This window comes from Macrotis lagotis, chromosome 2 (genome assembly GCF_037893015.1).
Source record: "Macrotis lagotis isolate mMagLag1 chromosome 2, bilby.v1.9.chrom.fasta, whole genome shotgun sequence".
NCBI lineage: Eukaryota > Metazoa > Chordata > Mammalia > Peramelemorphia > Peramelidae > Macrotis > Macrotis lagotis.
The window spans coordinates 265332702-265352363 of record NC_133659.1 but is presented as its reverse complement, the minus strand read 5'-3'; the positions used below and the strand labels follow the sequence as shown (position 1 = coordinate 265352363).

At 38.4% G+C, this 19662-nt stretch overlaps 1 protein-coding gene across 1 annotated transcript in view; it reads left to right on the top strand.

Annotated features, from left to right (window-relative positions):
* Positions 1-19044, top strand: part of BEST3 (bestrophin 3) — a 51280-nt gene extending 32236 nt beyond the window's left edge. Inside the window, exon 10 of the mRNA XM_074226124.1 lies at positions 13124-19044. Within this exon, the coding sequence (XP_074082225.1) occupies positions 13124-14024 (901 nt within the window). The 3' untranslated portion in view covers positions 14025-19044. The remainder of the gene's footprint in view (positions 1-13123) is intronic.
* The last annotated feature ends 618 nt before the right edge of the window (positions 19045-19662 follow it).

The window sequence follows — 19662 nt, the reverse complement described above, 5'->3', positions numbered from 1 at the left end:
TATCTTGTGATTATCTGTATATGTGATATATACAATATGTATATATCTGTATCTATGATATACTTTCCATTAGAAAGTAAGGGGTTTTTTTTAGATTTTTTTCAAGGCAATGAGGTTAAGTGGCTTGCCCAAGGCCACACAGCTAGCTAATTATTAAGTGTCTGAGGTCAGATTTGAACCCAGGTACTCCTGACTCCAAGGCTGGTGCTCTATTTATTGCGCCACCTAGCTGCCCCTAGAAAGTAAGTTTTTTTAGGATAGGGACTGGTTTTGCCTTTTCTTTTTGTTCCCAAAGTTTAGTATAGTGATTGGCACATGGTAAATGCTCAGTAAATGTTTGTTGATTGATTGAGAGAGGTTAAATAACTTGCAAAGAATCACATAGCTTGGATCTAAGGTGGGATTTAAAACTAGGTCTCCCCACTGACTACAAGTCCAGTCTACTACAGACCATATTGCCTCTATATTATCTCAGGAATCCTTTCCTTCAAACACATTTAATTTGGTCTCTTCTGCATTTTAGCATCATTCTCTGATGATATGTAAATATCTGTGTAAATTGGGTTTTATTAACTTAATTTTGGATATATTCTTACTCTAGATGAGGAAAAAGTCTCCAAGCAGCAAAAACAGATATCATTGCTAAGATACTTAGCAAGAAAACACACTAGCAATTCTAAATTTTCTTAGCGTGAATAATAAATATCCATACTTGATACACTCATCTTTACCAGGAAAAGTACAGAAAACCTAAAATCAACCAGGTTTTACTGAAAAAAGGGAGGAGAGGGAGTTCTAAGCATTGGAATGAATCAGAGTATATCTGACACTGGCTTAATTATGGACTTGAAGGAACATGCTTTTCTCCAAGATCCATGAACCTGAAGAGCTCCTGGATGTGTATTTAGGAAACAATGGGAGTTAGCCATTCACATACATTTTCAGAACTTTGAAAAATAAAACAGGTGAGTCAGAAATCTAATGTCCCCCAAAGCTACAGTTAATCTAACACACCAGAGCAAATCTATAAAAGACAAAGAAGCCATTGCCTTCTATGGATTCTAGAAGTACTGTAAATAAACCACCCACCCATCCATCCATCCATCCATCTATCTATTCATCATCTATTTATCTATCCATTCATCCATTCATTCATCTATCTATCCATTCATTATATATATATGTAGATATACTCATTACACACACACACATCCATCCATCTAGACATCATATATATATATCTATATCCATCGATCCATCAATCCATCCTGTCATCCATCCATCCATCCATTCATCCATCCATCTATACAACCATTCATATGTAAACACACACACACACACACACACACACACACACACACACACACACACACCCTTATACCCATCCATCCATTCATCCATCTATCCATCTATATATACATAATTACATCTACTTATTCATCCATCTTTCTTTATATCCACCTGAATGCATCATATACCATCAGGAAGATTTAAAATCCTAGAAAAGACAAATGCCATAACTGCTCCTGAAATGAGTCATCCCTCATATATGTGTTGGATTCTCTAACCCAGTAACTGAATCCACAGGCTTTTTCTGGACTAACCTAAAAGCATACCATTCATGCTACTTATCTCAGTTTCAGCTTTAGCATCCATGCTATGAATTACAGAACTCTTGCAACTTCTACCTTCCTCTTTCAGAGGCATTTTTCCTTTCTTTTATTATTCCAATAATTAAAAATTTAGTAGTCTAAATTTCTTGTGGGGGCTAAATAAAGGAAAAGGCTTTATTGTTAATTAATGATCACTTATTAATGATCACTTTTACAAGGAAGGGAAATGCTGAGTGATAGGAACTCATGATGAGTTGAAAAATTGTCTTGGTGGTTCATTTTTTTTTCTTACTAATTGTGAAAAAAATTAATTTTACTTAAGCTTTATCCCAAAAGTCTCTTTTTCTTTTCTTTTCTTTCCTTTTTTTTTTTTTGAAACCCAGACTGGTATGTATCATGTATATTTAAAGCACACACATGAAATAAATATACTTTTTTTTGTTTTAGATTTTGCAAGGCAATGGGGTTAAGTGACTTGCCCAAGGCCACATGGCTAGGTAATTATTAAGTGTTTGAGGCTGGATTTGAACTCAGGTACTCCTGACTCCAAGGCCAGTGTTCTATCCACTGTGCCACCTAGCCGCCCCTTGATATACTTTTTTATGTTTGGAAAATAAAGTTATTCTCAATGGCATCATTCCCAATATAATAGGAATATATGTACATATGTATATTTATATATGAACATATTTATGCCTGTTATATACACATAGAAGTGTAATCAATAGAAACTTTATTCAATGTAATTATCAACTGATCTTTTCCTGAAATAAAAGCCCCTTTTGAGTAATTATAAAAGAATGTTTTAATTAGAAAAGAAATGCATAGTTTATTATGATCTTTATATTTGTAATAAAAATAACCTTAGATGACCTAATCCTGGAACAACAAGAACAAAAGAGCATCAGTTTATCTGAGAAATTTATTTTATTTGCTCTGTTTTCTCATCAAATTTCATTTTCTTCCCTTCTACCCTATAACTTTATAGAAGGGAGGAACAATAAATTCATTGATTAATTGATTATAAAGAAGGAAAAGATAGTCACTGCCCTCAAAGAGCTTATAAATTAATGGGAATGACAACATGGAAACAAATATATACAAAGTAAGTTATATACAGGAACATCCCAAGGAACTGAAGATAAATTCAGTTCATATGTTAAACCTTTTTAATGCCCAAACTGAATGTCTCTGTTGACTTTCAGTCTACAGTCTTCTCTTTTTTAATCTTATAAATATTACACTTTCATATTCTCTTTATGATAGAAGATGAAATAGTTTTTGAAAGAGACACAAAAAAAGAACCTTTGGAGGGAATTGTTCATAACTCTAATCTCTATTTTTCTGTAGTCAGCTGCAGTGAGATGCATTTTCCTCATTTGATTTTTTTTTTAGCATAGTGAATAATAGATGTGCCACATCCCTCCACTAAGGCAGACAGACAACTCATTCATCCATAACTTAAATTCTTAGAGATTTGTCTGGGGTGTTGAGAGGTTGTGACATGGCATAATTGAGAAGTTAGTATATGGCAGAAATTGAATCCAGGTCTTTCTGATTCTACATTTACTGCTTCTTGTGAAATAGGGTAATATGATTCCTGGAGGAAAATAAGGCCCAGAGATGTCAAAGCAATTTGCTTCTTGTCATATAAAAAGTTCTCCAGTCTTGTGCAATTTAGAAAGTAAGGATTAAGGGACAAAGTGACCAACAAATTCACTCATCCATCAATGGTAACAAAGTTAAGGTGTTAGTATCATACCGGATCAAAGAGAAGCAGAGGTCATTTCCCAACTCAGAGGGTTCTATATCTTTTTTTGTAAATTATTTTTAAAAATCATTAAAACATTATCCTCTTAACTTAGAAAAAAATTATATTTATATCTCCATTTAAAAAAACAATATCCTCTAAAAGTTCTGAATTTTCATGAAATCATAGACTCATCACTGAAAGGATCATCGGCAAAATCTGCTCTATTTATTTCTAGGAGTTCATCATTCATCCCCTTTTTTAATACATCCCTTGACAGGAAGTTCATTTTGTTCATATTTGCAAAAACATAAAATAGTCTTGGGAAACTTTGATGGAAATAACATTAGTTATGATTATGATTGAATAGTCAAATTAACAAGTGCAAGGAAGAACTATTATGCTTGTATTTATTTACTAGTTGTTGTACAGTCATTTTAGTCATATCCTTCTCTTCCTGACCCTGTATGGAGTTTTCTTGGCCAAGATTTTGGAGTGATTTACCATTTCCTTCTCCAGTGGAGTAAGGCAATCAGAGGTTAAGTGACTTGCCCAGGGTCATATATCTAGGGACTACAGTAGGATTTTAACTCATGTCTTCCTAACTGCAAGCTCAGCACTGTATCTGCCTAGAGCTGCCTCCATGGTGACAAGGCTAATTATCTAATAAAGTCTTCCGACTTGAGTAAGGTCATTCATGGCCTTGAATAAATGAGTAAATGCATTTTCACAAAAATATTTGAATCTGACCATTGATACATTTCACATTACTAATCCAAATGAGTTCCCATTTCAATATGTGAATGCCTGTTGTTAATCTATCAATAAACAGATATTAAGTGCAAGATGCTATCTAGACATTGAAGATATGTTATAAAAGTAAGTAGGTCTCTATACTCAAGAATACTCTATACGTTATATTTGTCTAGAACAAGGTGAAAATTTAAAAGGAGAATGAACAAGGTAAGATAATATATACCAATAATGTTAGAGACATGGTAAAGAGGCAACTTGAACAGAGTGACTTGGAATCAGGAAGATTCAAGTTTAGAATCTTACTCTGATACTCATTAATCACGTGAACCTGGGCAAATTCTTCAAGCTCTCTGGACCTCTACTTCCTTGTCTGTAAAATGAGGATAATAATGCCTAGGGTCACTACCTTATAGAGTTATTGGGAGATTTAAATGAGATAAAGCCCTTTGCTAACTCCAAAATGGTATATTTTGTCATCCAGTCAAGTCTAATTCTTGATGACTTTTTTTTTTGCAAGGCAATGGGGTTAAGTGGCTTGCCCAAGGCCACACAGCTATATAATTATTAAGTGTCTGAGGGCGGATCTGAACCCAGGCACTCCTGACTCCAGGGCCGATGCTCTATCCACTGCGCCACCTAGTTGCCCGCCTTGATGACTTTTTGAACCAAAAGTACACCAGCTGTTTATGGGGTTTTCTTGGCAAAGATACTGGAGTGATTTGTTATTTCCTTCTACAAGGAATTAAAGCAAGCAGAGGTTAAGTCTGAAGTCAAATTTAAACTTATGTCTTCCTCTCTCTGTGTCTGTCATTGTCTCCACTGTGCTACCTGGCTACCTCCAAATGGTACATATATATATATATATATACATATATATATATGTATATATATGTACATATATATATATTTATAACTCCAGTATACCACATGTATTAGATTGTTTTTTGTTTGTTTGTTTTGCAAGGCAATAGGGCTAAGTAACTTGCCTAAAGTCATACAGCTGGGTAATTATTAAGTGTCTGAGACTGGGATTTGAACTAAGCTCCTCCTGATTCCAGGGTCAGTGCTCTATCCACTGTGCCACCTAGCTGCCCCTAGATTTTTTTTTTTAGTTTTTAACAAGGCAATGGGGTTAAGTGGCTTGCCCAAGGCCACACAGCTAGGTAATTATTAAGTGTCTGAGGTCAGATTTGAACTCAGGTACTCCTAGCTGCCCCTTGCCCCTAGATTCTTAATAAATTCTTGTTATATTGAATTGTACTGAATAAATGCTATATAGGAGCACCAAAGGTAGCAAGCTCATTGAGGGCTGGGGTTACTAAGGAGGTCTTTGAAGAAGAAACTGATATAGTTATCATCACCTAAGTTAGTGATTGGCACAAAGTGCTTATCAATTGATTAGGAGGGAGGGAGAAACATTCCAAGTTGGGGGAATGCCAGAAGCAAAAAGTCAGATTGAGAAAACTCTATAATTGAAACATAGGCATTTATGTGTAGATGCAAATTCAAACTGCAAATACATTCTAAGAAAACACAAAAATCAGGCTTATTAAAATCATTCATTGAAATTATAGTTAATATTCTCTTACTCTGGATAACTAGTATAGCATAGTATATATACAGTATTTTGACCTTGGAATCTGGCAGACCTAGCTAGCTTCAAATCCTTTCTCTGATCCTTGTTAGCAGTTTGGTAGAGATAAATCACTTGATCTCTCTGAAGCTAAGACATAGGTGGATAATGATTTGAATCACAAAAGCTGAACTAAAACCAGGACAACTAGATTTTTGGAGGTGGCTAACTGAACATTTAAATTTAAATTAAATTAAATTAAATTTAATTTAATTTATTTTAAAATTAATTTTTAATTGTACAATTTTAGTCAACTTTTATTACTAGGGAAGGAATTTTTATTTTAGTTAATTTTACAGTATTTTCTGGTTCTCCTGTTAAGCTTTCAATTTCATTCATAAATTGGGGAAGGGTCATTTTTTTATGAATGGTACCCATTTGATACCCATTTTTCTGCTATATTACATCCCAAGTCAGTTGAAATCACTGTTATCTTGCAATATCTCTTATGTGGTTCAATCATATCCAATTCTTCTTTAGGGTTTTCTTGACAAAGATACTGGAGTGAATTGCCATTTTCTTTTCCAGCTCATAGAACAGATGAGGAGACTAAAGCAAAGCGAGTTAAGTGACTTGCCATGTGATTAAGTGATTTATCTTGCCCGGGGTCAGAAGTCAGTTAAGTGCTCTGAAACCAGATTGGAACACATGAAGATGAGTCTTTTTTTACTCAGTTGCCCTAAAAACAACTATGGTAGTGGAAATCACCATTATCTTGCAATATCTTTTATGTTACAATTCACTAAAAAGCTAAAATTGATCACCATAAAAGATCTTAGGAATTCTTCTTTTGTGCCAATAAATTATTGATGGTGTTCCAGTAGAATGAGTCCCAAGTCATGGGGTGGCTAGGTGGCACAGTGGATAGAGCACCAGCCCTGGAATCAGGAGTACCTGAGTTCAAATCTGACCTCAGACACTCAATAATTACCTAGCTGTGTGGCCTTGGGCAAGCCACTTAACCCCATTGCCTTGCAAAAAACCTTAAAAAAAAACAAAAGAGTGAGTCCCAAGTTGGAAAGGAGATAAATTTGATACTTCCTAAAATGTATTCTTAGATGACCCCAAATCCACAAATACATTGAGGGAAAACATCCTATCATATCTTAAGCTTATTGATTCACTTTTAAATTCCTATTGCGCACTGATTTTGACTTCTTGACCTATTATTTGTGAATCACTTTGAATCCCGTTGATTTTCTAAAAATCTATAACCTTATATGATTTTTAAAACCTTTTATTCTTTCAAAACCAAATTTCTTTTAACAATCCGACTTTATCATTCTTCAGAACATCCTTCTTGTGATTTCTAAAAGTCCAGATAATTTTTTTAAGTTTTCAAATTTTCTTGTCTTCTAATCTGATCTAATCAGATCTGTGGTTTGCTTAGTCAGAAAAAGATCTATATATCTGCCTCCCAGATGAGGAAATGAGAAGTTAGCACACTGATGAAGGAGATTGTAATTAGTAAGGAGACACAGAAAAAGAAGGGAGATTTGGATGAAAGTCCCACTTTTCCCAATTCTTTTAGTTTCCCTTATTTGAATTTTCTGTGAGCCCTGAGGTGCCACCTGGATTTAATCTCAGAATCTTAAAGGACCAAACCCTCTAGGGAAGCAATATTCCAAGGAAAGTGAGAAGTCAATTCCAGGGGGCTTCACTACCTGGGAAAGATTGCCACAATTTGGTATGACAGCAGATAAAATAAAATGGAACATATCTGAGAAAGCATCTTTCCTTCCTCCTCTTTGCAGAAGTGTAACTGTGAATATACACCTCAAGAGAAATTTCCTTTCCAGCATCCCACATCAATGGATCTGAAATACTCCCTAGGATAGAGGAAAGTGGGAAGAGTCTCAAGTCAACAGTAGCAAATTTCTTTCCTTCCCTTTATTCTGTGTCCGTTTAAAACAAATTCACCATTTCTTTTTTTCTTTCAGTCTCTATATTTGCACTATCTGTATTTAAAATTCAACAAAATATTTTTTGAATCTCTTGTCAGAACTCAATTGAAAAATTGTTGTTTTTTTTAAACAAATGATCACATAAAAATAGAAGGGAGTGGGCAACTAAGTGGTAGAGTGAATGGAACATTGGACTTAAGAACACAGGTTCAATTCCAGCTTCACGTAGCTGTGTGATCCTGAGCAAGTCATTTAACCTCTGTCTGCCTCAGTTTCTTCATCTCTGAAATGGAGATAAGAAAAACACCTACCTCTAGGGTTGTTGTAAAGATCAAATAAGATAATACTTGTAAAATACTTTGTAAACCTCAAAGTTCTATCTATGTAAATGATAGCTATTATTATTTGTGCTTAGAGTAAGATAATGATAAGGTTGTTTTTCACATTGTTGAGATGTAATGTGTACCTCAGGGTACTTAGAGTTGGCATGTTGGGTTTTTCCCAACTTCATTTATGATGATAAACTTTAATCAGAAACAAAGTATTGGTTTCATGACTCAACAGCCCCAACAAAAGGCCATGGTAGAAGTATGATAGAGGCCAACATCAAAAACTGACAATGAAGACAAGAAATGATGATAAGATACTTTATGTAGTATGGTAGGGGAGGTTGGAAGTTGTGATCATACACAGCGGCAAACAGGATGGAGTTGCCTGGGCTTTGGTGTTGTTTAGGGTAACCAATATCCAGGGGGTATACTTTCTTGCAATAATCCTCCAACTCATTATCTCCATGGATCATAGTCTTCCAGTGGCCCCAGATTACCTATATGGCACCACCACCACCCTGTCTCTTGGCTGCTTCAAGTTCCCAGGTCAACACATAATGCCCCTTTCCTTGACCCTTCTGAGATTTGGGAGACAGCAAGGAATATTCAGACCAGACGCTCTGGAGACCATTTTATTAGACTTTATTTTTTTGGTAATGATTTTCACTAAATCATCAACTAGACTTGCATAATCTATTGAAAACTAAACTATTCCTAGGCCAAAAATAACAGGCACATACCATCCTTGAGACCTAGTAACAGACTAAAAGACAGAAACTTCTGTTCCTGGGGGTCATGTGTTTATCTCTGGTGTCTGGCATAATAACCATGGTTTATAACAGAGTAAAGCCAACATTTGTTTTTTCTGACTGCCTGCCAAGAAAGATGAGAATGGGCAGTGTGTAGAGGAAAGTATATTGGAATTGGAGTCTGAGGTCCTATTTTTTGTGGGCCAGTCCCGACTCAGCCCAGTTCAGTGGTTCAGGTTTGGGAATGAAATGAAATGAGACCCTCTTAGACTATCTGAATTGTAACAAAAAAAAAAAGAGAGAGTTTACTTAGCCATAGCAGCAAAAGAAAATTCAGCAAGGATTCAGTTTTGGTTCAGGAAAGTCATATGGTAAATACAGAATGCAATCAAGAAAGAGCAGGCATTGAAGCCAGGAAGAGTTCAAAATCTAACTTATGATACATACTGGGTGTGTGACGCTGGGTAGGTCACTTAACTTCTCAAGACCCTTAGTCAAACAAGCCTCTAAGACAAGTTGCAGGTTATCTTCTTTAGTAGAGAGTTTTTTTCATAAGAAAACTAACTTCCTTCCTTAAAAAATAGGATATATAGATATATAAATGGATGATGGATGGATGGATGGATAGATATAGATAGATAGATAGATAGATAGATAGATAGATAGATAGATAGATAGAATCTATACCTATGATTTTATTGGAATGGCAGGAACATCTAGCATTTGGAAACATCATTTACACATGCAGACCAACAGCAAATTTGGTCTTTAAAGAGTTGTCCTATGCATTTAGAGGTTAAAGAAATGACCCTTGGTCACTCAACTGGTCAGTCAGAATTTGAACTCAGGGTTGGCCTTCTTTCCACTAAAGCACACTATGTTACTTTTTGAATAAAGAGAAAAGTCTATAAAGGCATTCATTAATTTTTTAGAAATCCTGTATTATACAATTAGATTACAATTAATGCAAATAATGAATCCCCTGGAGTAGTTGCATTATACAAATTCACACTGCATATTTCCATTGGGCTAGAACCAATGGGCAGGTAGATAGAGTGTTGGGTCTGGTATCAGGAAAACTCTTCTTCCCAAGTTCAAATCTGAACTCAGTGTGAACCTGGTCAAGTCACTTAACCCTGTTTGCCTCAGTTTTCTCATCTGTAAAAAATGAGCTGGAGAAGGAAATGGCAAACCACTCCTGGATCTTTGCCAGAAAGAAAACCCAAAATGGCATCATGAAAAGTTGAACATGATTGAAAAAACTGAATAATAAAAGAACCAATTATCATATTTTACATAACTATAACTTCAAATATTGTGAATCCAAATACATAGGACTCAACTATATCATGGATTTATAATTCAAACAGATCTCAGAAATCACCTATTCCAATTCTTTTATTTGACAGATGAAGAAACTGAGACCCATGGAGGTTAAATGACTTTGCCAAAAATACAATATCTTAGGCCAGTTTTGAATTCAGTGTTCTTTATCCCTGTATCATGAGGCCTTCCTATGCCAAGCAGTTTTCTTATTTTGCTGAAGCCTTGTAGAGTCCACCAGACTCCAGTGCTTCCTGAACTGAACAAAGTCAGAACTGGTTCTAGTCATCCCAGAATAAATAGGAAATGATAGAGAACTCTAATTTGACCTGAGTCCCAGGACAAATAGTGGAGAATCTTACTGATCTATTGACCTTATCTCATCTCCAGTTTCCTCCATTGGGAAATGAATCCCTGTCAGGCAAGACCCAAGAGCTGACCTCACACAACCTTACTGGCTGGGCTAGTGTGACAGTCAATCGTGAGTCATGTTTCTGTAACCTAATGGCAGCTCACCAGGGACCAATGGGGCCCACGGCTGGATTTCTTAAACTAATAGCCAACTCTCCACTATAGCATCATTATAAAAGGATACCACGCCAGATATTTAGCTAATTGATCATTCCGATTGTTGGTCTTGTATTCACTTCTGTAGAAGAATGGCATTTTTCCCTTTATCTTCTTTCTTCTTTTCTTCCTGATTTCTCCCATGATATTTTCCTCATTATACTTCATGTCATATGCATTGTGTCTGGCCAATCTCATTTTTTATTATGTGTCCTTTTTTTTTTTTGCAAGGCAAATGGGGTTAAGTGGCTTGCCCAAGGCCACACAGTTAGGTAATTGTTAAATGTCTGAGGCCAGATTTGAACTCAGGCACTCCCGACTCCAGGACCTTGCTCTATCCACTGTGCCACCTAGCTGCCCCTTTAAGTTGTAACAACTTAATAACTGGCATTTCTAGAACTGCCTAAGGAAGCCATCTTAGTTTCAATATGAGCCTTGAGTAAAACAGAAGAAATTCTCAGAATTATAAAGGATATTGGTAGTAATAGTATTATAGAATTAAAGTTAGAAAGTTCCTCAGATGCCATCAAGTTCAACCTACTCATTTTACATATGAGGAAAGTGAGGCACATGAGTATTAAGATGCTATGGAAATGAAGACATAGCTTAGTCTATCAACGTCCCTTATGGTCCAGTCTATGATTCTGACGTGATTTTTTTTTCTGCACTCTTCATGTGTGGTTACAAATAGTTCACGGTTCTTGTGAGCCTTGTGAGGTTCTCACAATAACCTCATGAGATAGGCAGTAATAGCAATATTTGTATAGTATCATCTTCCCTTATAGATAAAGAAACTGAGACCCAGAAAGGTTGTGTCACAGCTATAATTGGAACCAAGTTCTCTCAATTTTCTTTCCAGAACCTGAAATATTTAAAATAGGAACCTGAAATATTTTAAAAGATTTGTAGGGATTCAAGGAATATAATTCCACTACATCATTCACTAAGGAAGCCCCCCTGCATATATTTACATAAACACATAGGAAATTCATTCTTCGCATGAATATCTTATTTTTAAAGCTCCCATTGTAGTAGACAAATCCAGGGCTATACTCAAGTGGATTTAATATTTTGGATCTCTTTATTTCCTTTTGGTTGACTGTGAAATGTTGGAAATGTGTTATCAGCTGGTGGGTAATAGGGGAAGAAGAGTAGATGCCATTTTTTTTTCCTGAATAGTTAAAGTCTATATTTCCCAAGATAGCAGAGTTAATATTGTTCCTTTAGGGAAAACACCACAATTCATTCATTTACCTTCTTATTAGTCTTTCACACAGTCATACAGTGGTTAGAAGACTGAATTCAGGAACACAGCTTTAAATCCAGCTTCACATCCTTACTAGCTAGCTGTGTGATCCTGGGCAAGTCACTTAACCTCAGTTTCTTCAAATATAAAATAGCAGTGATAACATCTATCTCCCAGGGATTGGGAGGATCAAATATTATTGATAATATTTTTTTAGGGTTTTTTTTTTTTGGTAAGGCAAACAGGGTTAAGTAGCTTGCCCAAGGCCACATAGCTAGGTAATTATTAAGTGTCTGAGACCGGATTTGAACCCAGGTACTACTGACTCCAAGGCCAGTGCTCTATCCCCTGTGCCACCTAGCTACCCCCTAAATTTTTGAAAGTAGAGATTATTCCATAGGATAATAGATTCAGAGCTGGAAAGGATCTTAGAAGTCATTGGATCCACCCCCCTCATTTTACCAATGAGGAAACTGAGGCAGAAAGGTTAAGTACTCAACTTAACTCCCTTTCTCATCTCTTTTTTTTTCAATTTGGAAAAACAACTTTATTTTGTTTTATATTTTACTTCTCTCTTTTTCCAACCACATGCAATCATTTTTTTTTGGAAGGTTTTGTGTTTTACATTTTTTTCTCCCTTCCCCCACAGAAAGCAATCCTATCTAGGTTCTACATTTAAAACCAAATTGATAATAATAATGTTTGTTTTGTCCTTCAAGAGGAGCACGTTTTTTTAGTTTTTTTTTTCCAAGGCAATGGGGTTAAGCGGCTTGGCCAAGGCCACACAGGTAGGTCGTTATTAAGTGTCTGAGACCGGATTTGAACCCAGGGGCTCCTGACTCCAGGGCCGGTGCTTTATCCATTGTGCCACCTAGCCGCCCCCAAGATGAGCACTTGCATTGGGTTTGGGGGGGGGGGTCGTGCTAAGTCACCAGCCCCAGCTTTCTCCCCCAGACTCGAGATCCATCCTGATCACGCTGGGAGGGAAGAATCCAGTCCAAACGGAGTCAGGCTAGTTAAGTGATTTGCCCAAGGTCACCCCAGTTAACGGGAGGCAAGGGGCTGGGGCGGCTGGGTGGCACCGGGCCTGGGGTCCGGAGTAGCTAAATTCAGACACTTAATGATTGCCTGGCTGTGTGGCCTTGGGCGAGCCCATTGCCTTGCAAAAAGGTAACCAAATAAAAAGGCAATGACTTTGCGGGCGGTGGCGAGGGGCCCGCTGTGTGCTGACGCTCCGGGTGCCTCTGTTTCAGGCTGTCCGGGTCCGACTTCCCCGGCGGGGAGGAGTGGCTGTGGGATGAGGAGAAGCACGGTCCCCGGCGCTCGGTGATCCGGAGGGTCAAGCGCTTCCTGAGCGCCCACGAGCCCCCCGGCGGCCCGGGGCGGCGCCGCTACGGCCGGCAGGCCAGCGACAGCTCCGTGTACCTGCCGGCCGGCGACCTGGGCCACCTCGGAGACCTGCTGGCCGTCCCGCCCCGGAGCCGCCACCGCCCGCCGCGGCCCAAGGAGCAAGCCTCGCCCGGGCACAGCAGCCCCAAGCTGCACTCCAGCCTGGGGGACCTGTCGGTGATCCGGGAGGGCAGCACCCCGACGAGCCTGAGCCCGCAGGCCAGTGGCAGCGCCTCCCCGGCCAAGGCGGCCCTGCGGATCCCCGAGGTGTGGGTCACGTCCCCGGAGGCCTCCTCGCCCTCCTCCCCCGACAGCTTTCAGCCCAGTCCCCGGGGCTCCAGCCCCCAGGGCTCCAGCCCGGACTCCTGGACCCCCGAAGCTCCGTCTGGAAGCCAGGCGGAGCCCGGGGACTCCAGCCTGGCCGCCGCGGGGGGACAGACCCCACAGGTCCTTCCCCGCGAAGCCCGAGCCCAGATTCTGGAGAACGACAAGTACCCGGCACGGTGGAGCCTCCCGGGGTTCCTGGAATCGAGCCAGACTTCCCTCGCGGGCCTAAACCCGGAGCCCGCCTCCCCGGAAACCATCCTCTTAATAGATACAGAAACATCCTCGCAGTCCAGTGACATCTGCTTCGTGGCGGCCCCTCAGACGCCTCCAGATGTGCCTTATTTATTAGAACATCTGGAGACCAAAGAGACAGATATCACAGACTTCAATCAGGAGCAGCCTGAAGCCCCCCCGAAAAGTTCTGAGGTCTGGTTCTAGCATAAGGAGCTCGTTTGGGTCACAGAAAAACCAACCAAAGGAACCAGAAGCCCTGGGGGTCTTTGAAATCCCCGTCTTCTGTGATCTATTTAAACTTTGGGAAGGGGCGGCTTCGTCAATCAGAGTTTTCTAAAAAAGAGAGAGAGAGAGAGAAACCAATCAAGAATCGTTTATTAAGCTCTTCCTATGTACCAGGCACTGTACCAGGGGAATACTGCTAGCATTGTAGTAAAAGCAAATCTTATTTATCATAGAGTTGTTTCCATGAAAGTTGTCCAGTTTTCAGTATCACAAGCTTTCTAACTATTCAAACAAAACAACACAAGACAAAACACCTGTCACACTTCTTTTCTTTGCCTTGTCCTTAAACTGACTTTCTGCCGTTCTCCATGAAGACAGGGAAGTGAATGAATTAACCTCTCCAGATCCCTTCCCACCACTGGTTCTGTAAATGGGAGATGCTATCAACATAACCATACCATCATGCATTTTACGAAGTCTTACTATTATCTCACCGACATTGTCTCATCACGTACTCTGCAACACTTTCCCCCCTTCAATTTCCTTCATCATTTTGAGATAGTTTTCTTTTCTAACTTTTGTTCTCCTCTCTTTTTATTCCTCTATCTCTCTCTCTCTCTCCTCTTGCCTTTCATATTCCTGATCCCTCTCTGGATCTGGGGGACTTTAAATCTGTCTCTGCTTTTTCTTTTTTCCACTTTGTCTTGTTTCTAACTCTGTTACATTGATTTGTTTCTCTCTGTTTCTTATTACTTTGTTAGGCATTAGGATAAGGATTTTCAGGTGAGAAATTGGTGCAGGTCAGTGCCTGCTCTTCAATTTGTAGTCTTAAAGACCCTCTGAGAGCTTGAAGTCACTTGCCTAGGTTCACGCAAGGTGAAACTCAAATCAAAATCTTCCTGGCTTCTGGGTTGGCTCTCCAGCAACTGTGCCAAGCTGTCTCTCCTCTCTTATATTGTTAAGGGTTATAATTATAAATAATAGGGACCGGGCCTGTGATTTATTTCAGGAGTGAACTTCTTACAATGCAATAGGGAACTCTGATATTAGAAAATTCCCTTTCCCAATGCAGCCAAAGCTCTCCTAGATGAAGAAACTCCAACAAATGAAGCAGGTCATATAGAGAACTCCCAATTTACCCATGCTGATTAGTACCCTTCTGCAATGTATAGCCATAAGCACCAAGAGGTTAAATGACTTTACCCTGGATGTGTCAGAGATGGGACTGGAACTCAGCTCTTCCTGGCTTTGAGTCTGTTATTCAAACCATTACACTAGGCTACCTTTTAATAATATTAAGCAATGACACAGCCTCACTACTGTTTAATCTAATTTCTTGGAAAATGTCAACCAGTCTAATTTTCCACTTTCCCAATCTGAAAACAGAGATATAGGAGTCAGTGGTCTGCTCCTAGCTACTTTGTACAATTTCTTACTGGTTCTACTCTTTGGTCTTAAATGCTAAAAGAAACTGGCATCATTTAAAACTTTATTTGCAGGAACCATGGGGACAAAACCCTACCTTTTGGGGTTATGAATTACTCCAGAACTTAACATGGGACCACTTGCTGCATATCCTGAGCCTGATTCTATGGTCCACTAAGAGCACTTTTTGATGATTATATTGGCACAGAGAGGTTGAGCTGGTTTAGGACCACACAAGAAAGTAGCAGAACTAGGATTCAAACCAAGCCTTCTGACTCAAAATCCAATGGTTTTCTTCAAAATGACAAGGTTAAATGACTTGCCAGGGTAACCCAGCTATAAGCACCTGAAGCTTGATTTGAATTCAGGTCTTCCAGCATTCTATTCACCAAGCCACCTAGCTGCCCTCAGATAATAAATTACACATACATAAAATTAGCACAGTTTGTGCAGAAGCTGTGTGTATGTGTGTGACCTAGACCAAGGTACTTAACATCTTATGACCTCTTATTTTCTTATCTCTACAATTTGGGTGTCAAACTAGATGAATTTTAAGGTTTTTTCCATTTCTAAATCCATTATCCTATTGTCTTACAATCTTATTACTATTGCTGTTCACTGTTGTTTTCTTTTTTCTTCTGTATTTGTACTCCCAGAAAAAAATGTATTGGAACTTTTCTTGTATCAAAGTTGATACAAAAGGTATTAATCTTTCATTAGAAATCCTTATCTTCCACATCAGTCTCCCATTTTTTTCCTTTTTCTGAAGACAGAATGAGTCAGATTCTGAGCCCATTTAACTCGAGGAAGCTTCATCTCAGAATTCAGTCTTTCAGTTGTGAAAGACCAGAGAAACATGAGAACAATTGTTCTCCCATCCAAGATGGAGTTCTTCCCCTTCCCACCATATGACACAAGTACTATATCAAACATTAACTGTCATTGTCTTCCTTTTGGCTACAGCCTCTACTACACTTCCAGAGCTCTGGAAACTTCAACACTTTGAGTTAATGGTCACATGTTCTTGGAGTCTGACCAATTCCCAAAACTACCAACTTAGCTCTGCTCCCCATGTTGACATTGTGCCCAAAAACAAAAGAATCTGGTGAGGTCAACAGCTATTTGGCACATCCCATTACTCTCCCAAGTCCAGGGCCCAGTCCTATTGAGCCTTTCACTTGAAGTGTGAAGCCAGAATTCATTGAGATATAATACCACTTATTCTGTTCCTGATTCCTAAGGCTATATTCAGAACTAGTTCCAGAAAGAAAGAAAAAAGTATGCAGAATTATGTGACTCTTCTTCCCCACTCTAATCTTTACTGCATTCTTCTCCCTAACAATCAAATACTCTCTCTCCTTCTCCTCAGAAACCAATGCTCACAAGAACTCAGCAGAATTAGAGAAATTTTTTCATTACAATGGAGATCTTTGCATTTTAATTTTTTTATTAAGACATCTTTTTCTCTCTCTCTATTTCTTAGACCAGACAAACCATCAAAATATACTCATCGAGTGGTCATTATATAGATCTGTGTTTAAAGCCATCTGGAAAGCCTTGTGATTCCAGATATGATATCTCCTTTGTCCTTCAAAGTCTTCTCATTTTCCACTCTTACGAAGACTATTCAGAAGCGTTTTCCAATATTCACAATATTTGTGAACTTCTTACTGCTTATTTTTTCTTTTCATCTCTTTGCATTTGACTTCTTAATGCTTTTCACCACTTCTGTCACTCACCACAGAAATCCATGGCTACTGTTCATACAAAAGATCCTTGTATCTTGAGAAGGGAGAGGGGAGATCAGGAGTTCACATGAAGTGAACTAAGGAAACAAGCCATATATAGAGAAATGCAATTCAGAGAGTAGGATACAGGAACAAGAGGGTGTGGCTACTAAAGGAAGGAAGCACAACTTGGCACCCTCCAAATTCCAGCATTTTGAAGCCTAGTCCACCCCAGTTACAGCTCTGCTTCTACTCATCCAACTCACTTACCTCGCATACACCATTACTTGAATCAGCTCCTTAATGGAATTCTCAAAGTAGATCATAGTTAAATTTTAATGATGCTATCACCATTAATTTGTCTAGAGACAGAGCTTGAATGATGTATAGCTTCAGAGTTATTTGAACACCTATTCTCACAGCACCTAGTTCCTTAAGTAATTAATAATAATAATGTAAACTTTTAAGAAAGCTAAATAATGATAAAATTCCATCTATTCCTCCCCTTTGTCAGAATCGTGCTCATCAACAATAGTAAGTCTTTATGAAGGCTTAGCAGATCTTGTGGAACTCTTGTGTAGATCACAAGGATAGATTCCAATGGATTATATTTAAGACTGGCAAGGATTTACAATCATTTTAGACATTTGAGATTCTTCTAGCTCCTTCCCACCAATCCTTGAACTCTAACTGTAGCTCTATTGAGAAGTATCCATGAAAGAAGAACCGATCCAAATCATAAATCTCAGGATTGCCTAGGTCCTCTGGATTCTAGGGGAAAGGATATGCAGAGTAGTAGGAAAAGAAAGCTAAAGATATGACAATGAAATCCATTAACCAGAAAAATAGGTCCTTTAATATGTGGAATTGATTGGTTGGTAGCAACTTCCCTGGGGATTTTCCTGTATGTCCTATGTATTTGTGATCGATTCTCTCCCCTGGCAAGTTGAAGGAGAAAAATTAAAGCCCTAATATGAGTAAAGGGTAGCAATATGGGGAGACTATTTAAACAATCAGTTAAATTCTATTTTCAGTCTTGATGCAAATGTAGGCTGTCATAGAAAACCTCTCCCTCTCTCATAATATAATTACTGATACAACCCTATTTTAATACTCAAAATCATAAGCCAGAGAACCTGGATTCTTGAAGGTTCCTAATCGAAGGACTCCTAGCAACCCTCATCTGAATGATGTTTGAAATGTCATTGATATCATGGCTATAGTTATCTGAAATTATAGTAAATATTAATGATGAGAAGGAAAAGAAGAATGTCTCTTAAACACATATGACAATAACTTGTGTCAAGGAATGATAGTATCCAAGTTGCTGCTGAACAACTGATATATATGTGCCTTGTTTTGGACCAAATAAACAAAACTGGTATTACCTACTTTTATAGAACTAATTTATTTTAGAATAAAGCATTTGGTATGGGCCCATTAACCAACTGCAAGGGAGGCTCAGGTTCAGAATTCATAATGAATAAGTTTTGAGCTACAATAGTACTACTAGTACCTTTACTAAGATACAAGAACATTAGCAATCAAGTATACATGATGAAAGTTGGACACATTTGTGGTCAGATTTGATTCTCTGGGCTTTCCTTATTTCCTAGGAGATAAGATCCTAGATCCTCATAGTGTCAACCCCATGGGTAGGTGAAGGTCTCTCCCATAGGAAGATGAGAACCTTTCCAGATCAGAAGAGCAATGTCACCCTTCCCATAGAATGTGTTTATTCCAAGCTAAATTTCAGGTAGACCTGAAAGTCATCAGGGTAATTGTAAAAATGTAGCCAACATGTCTCTGGACTTGGCCTTCCTCTAGTTTCATAACTCTGCTTTTCACATAGCTAAATTTCCACTGTGAGTCCCTCTAGAATACTTCTTTATTCAGATTGTATATAAACAATCAGAATTTGAAAAAAAAAAACTACAACCAGAATTTGAATCAAGGTTGCAACAGGATCTGGTCAAAGTCCATTAAAGTCGAGTTAGACAAAATATACTCAGAAGCCAAGAAAATGTACTAGATGTCAGACCGTTGGCATAGATCGTAAGAGCCAACTATCCAGGGCTTAATTACTTCTTGGGTATTATAGTTAATGGATAGGAGGATTAAGAGGCAGACCAAGGTACAGTAATTGTAGAACCACTTCTTTCACTCTTCCCCACCACTCCTACACTTAGATGGGATAGGGATTAAATAGTGATTTTATTGGTATGAAATCCTCTTGAGGAAGAAACTACCACTTCAGAATAGCACCTTCTTTGCAACCTTTGGTCTTAAAGAGTTGACTAGAACTCAGAAAGATTAAGTGACTTGCCTAGAGACTCAGAGCTAGAGCATGCCAGAGTCAGAATTTGTACCTAAGTCTTGTTGGCTTTGAGGTCAACTCTATATCTGTAATGCCTACCATACACAATGGTAGATTGGTAGTGGAGACTCCAAAGCAATGCAAGTTA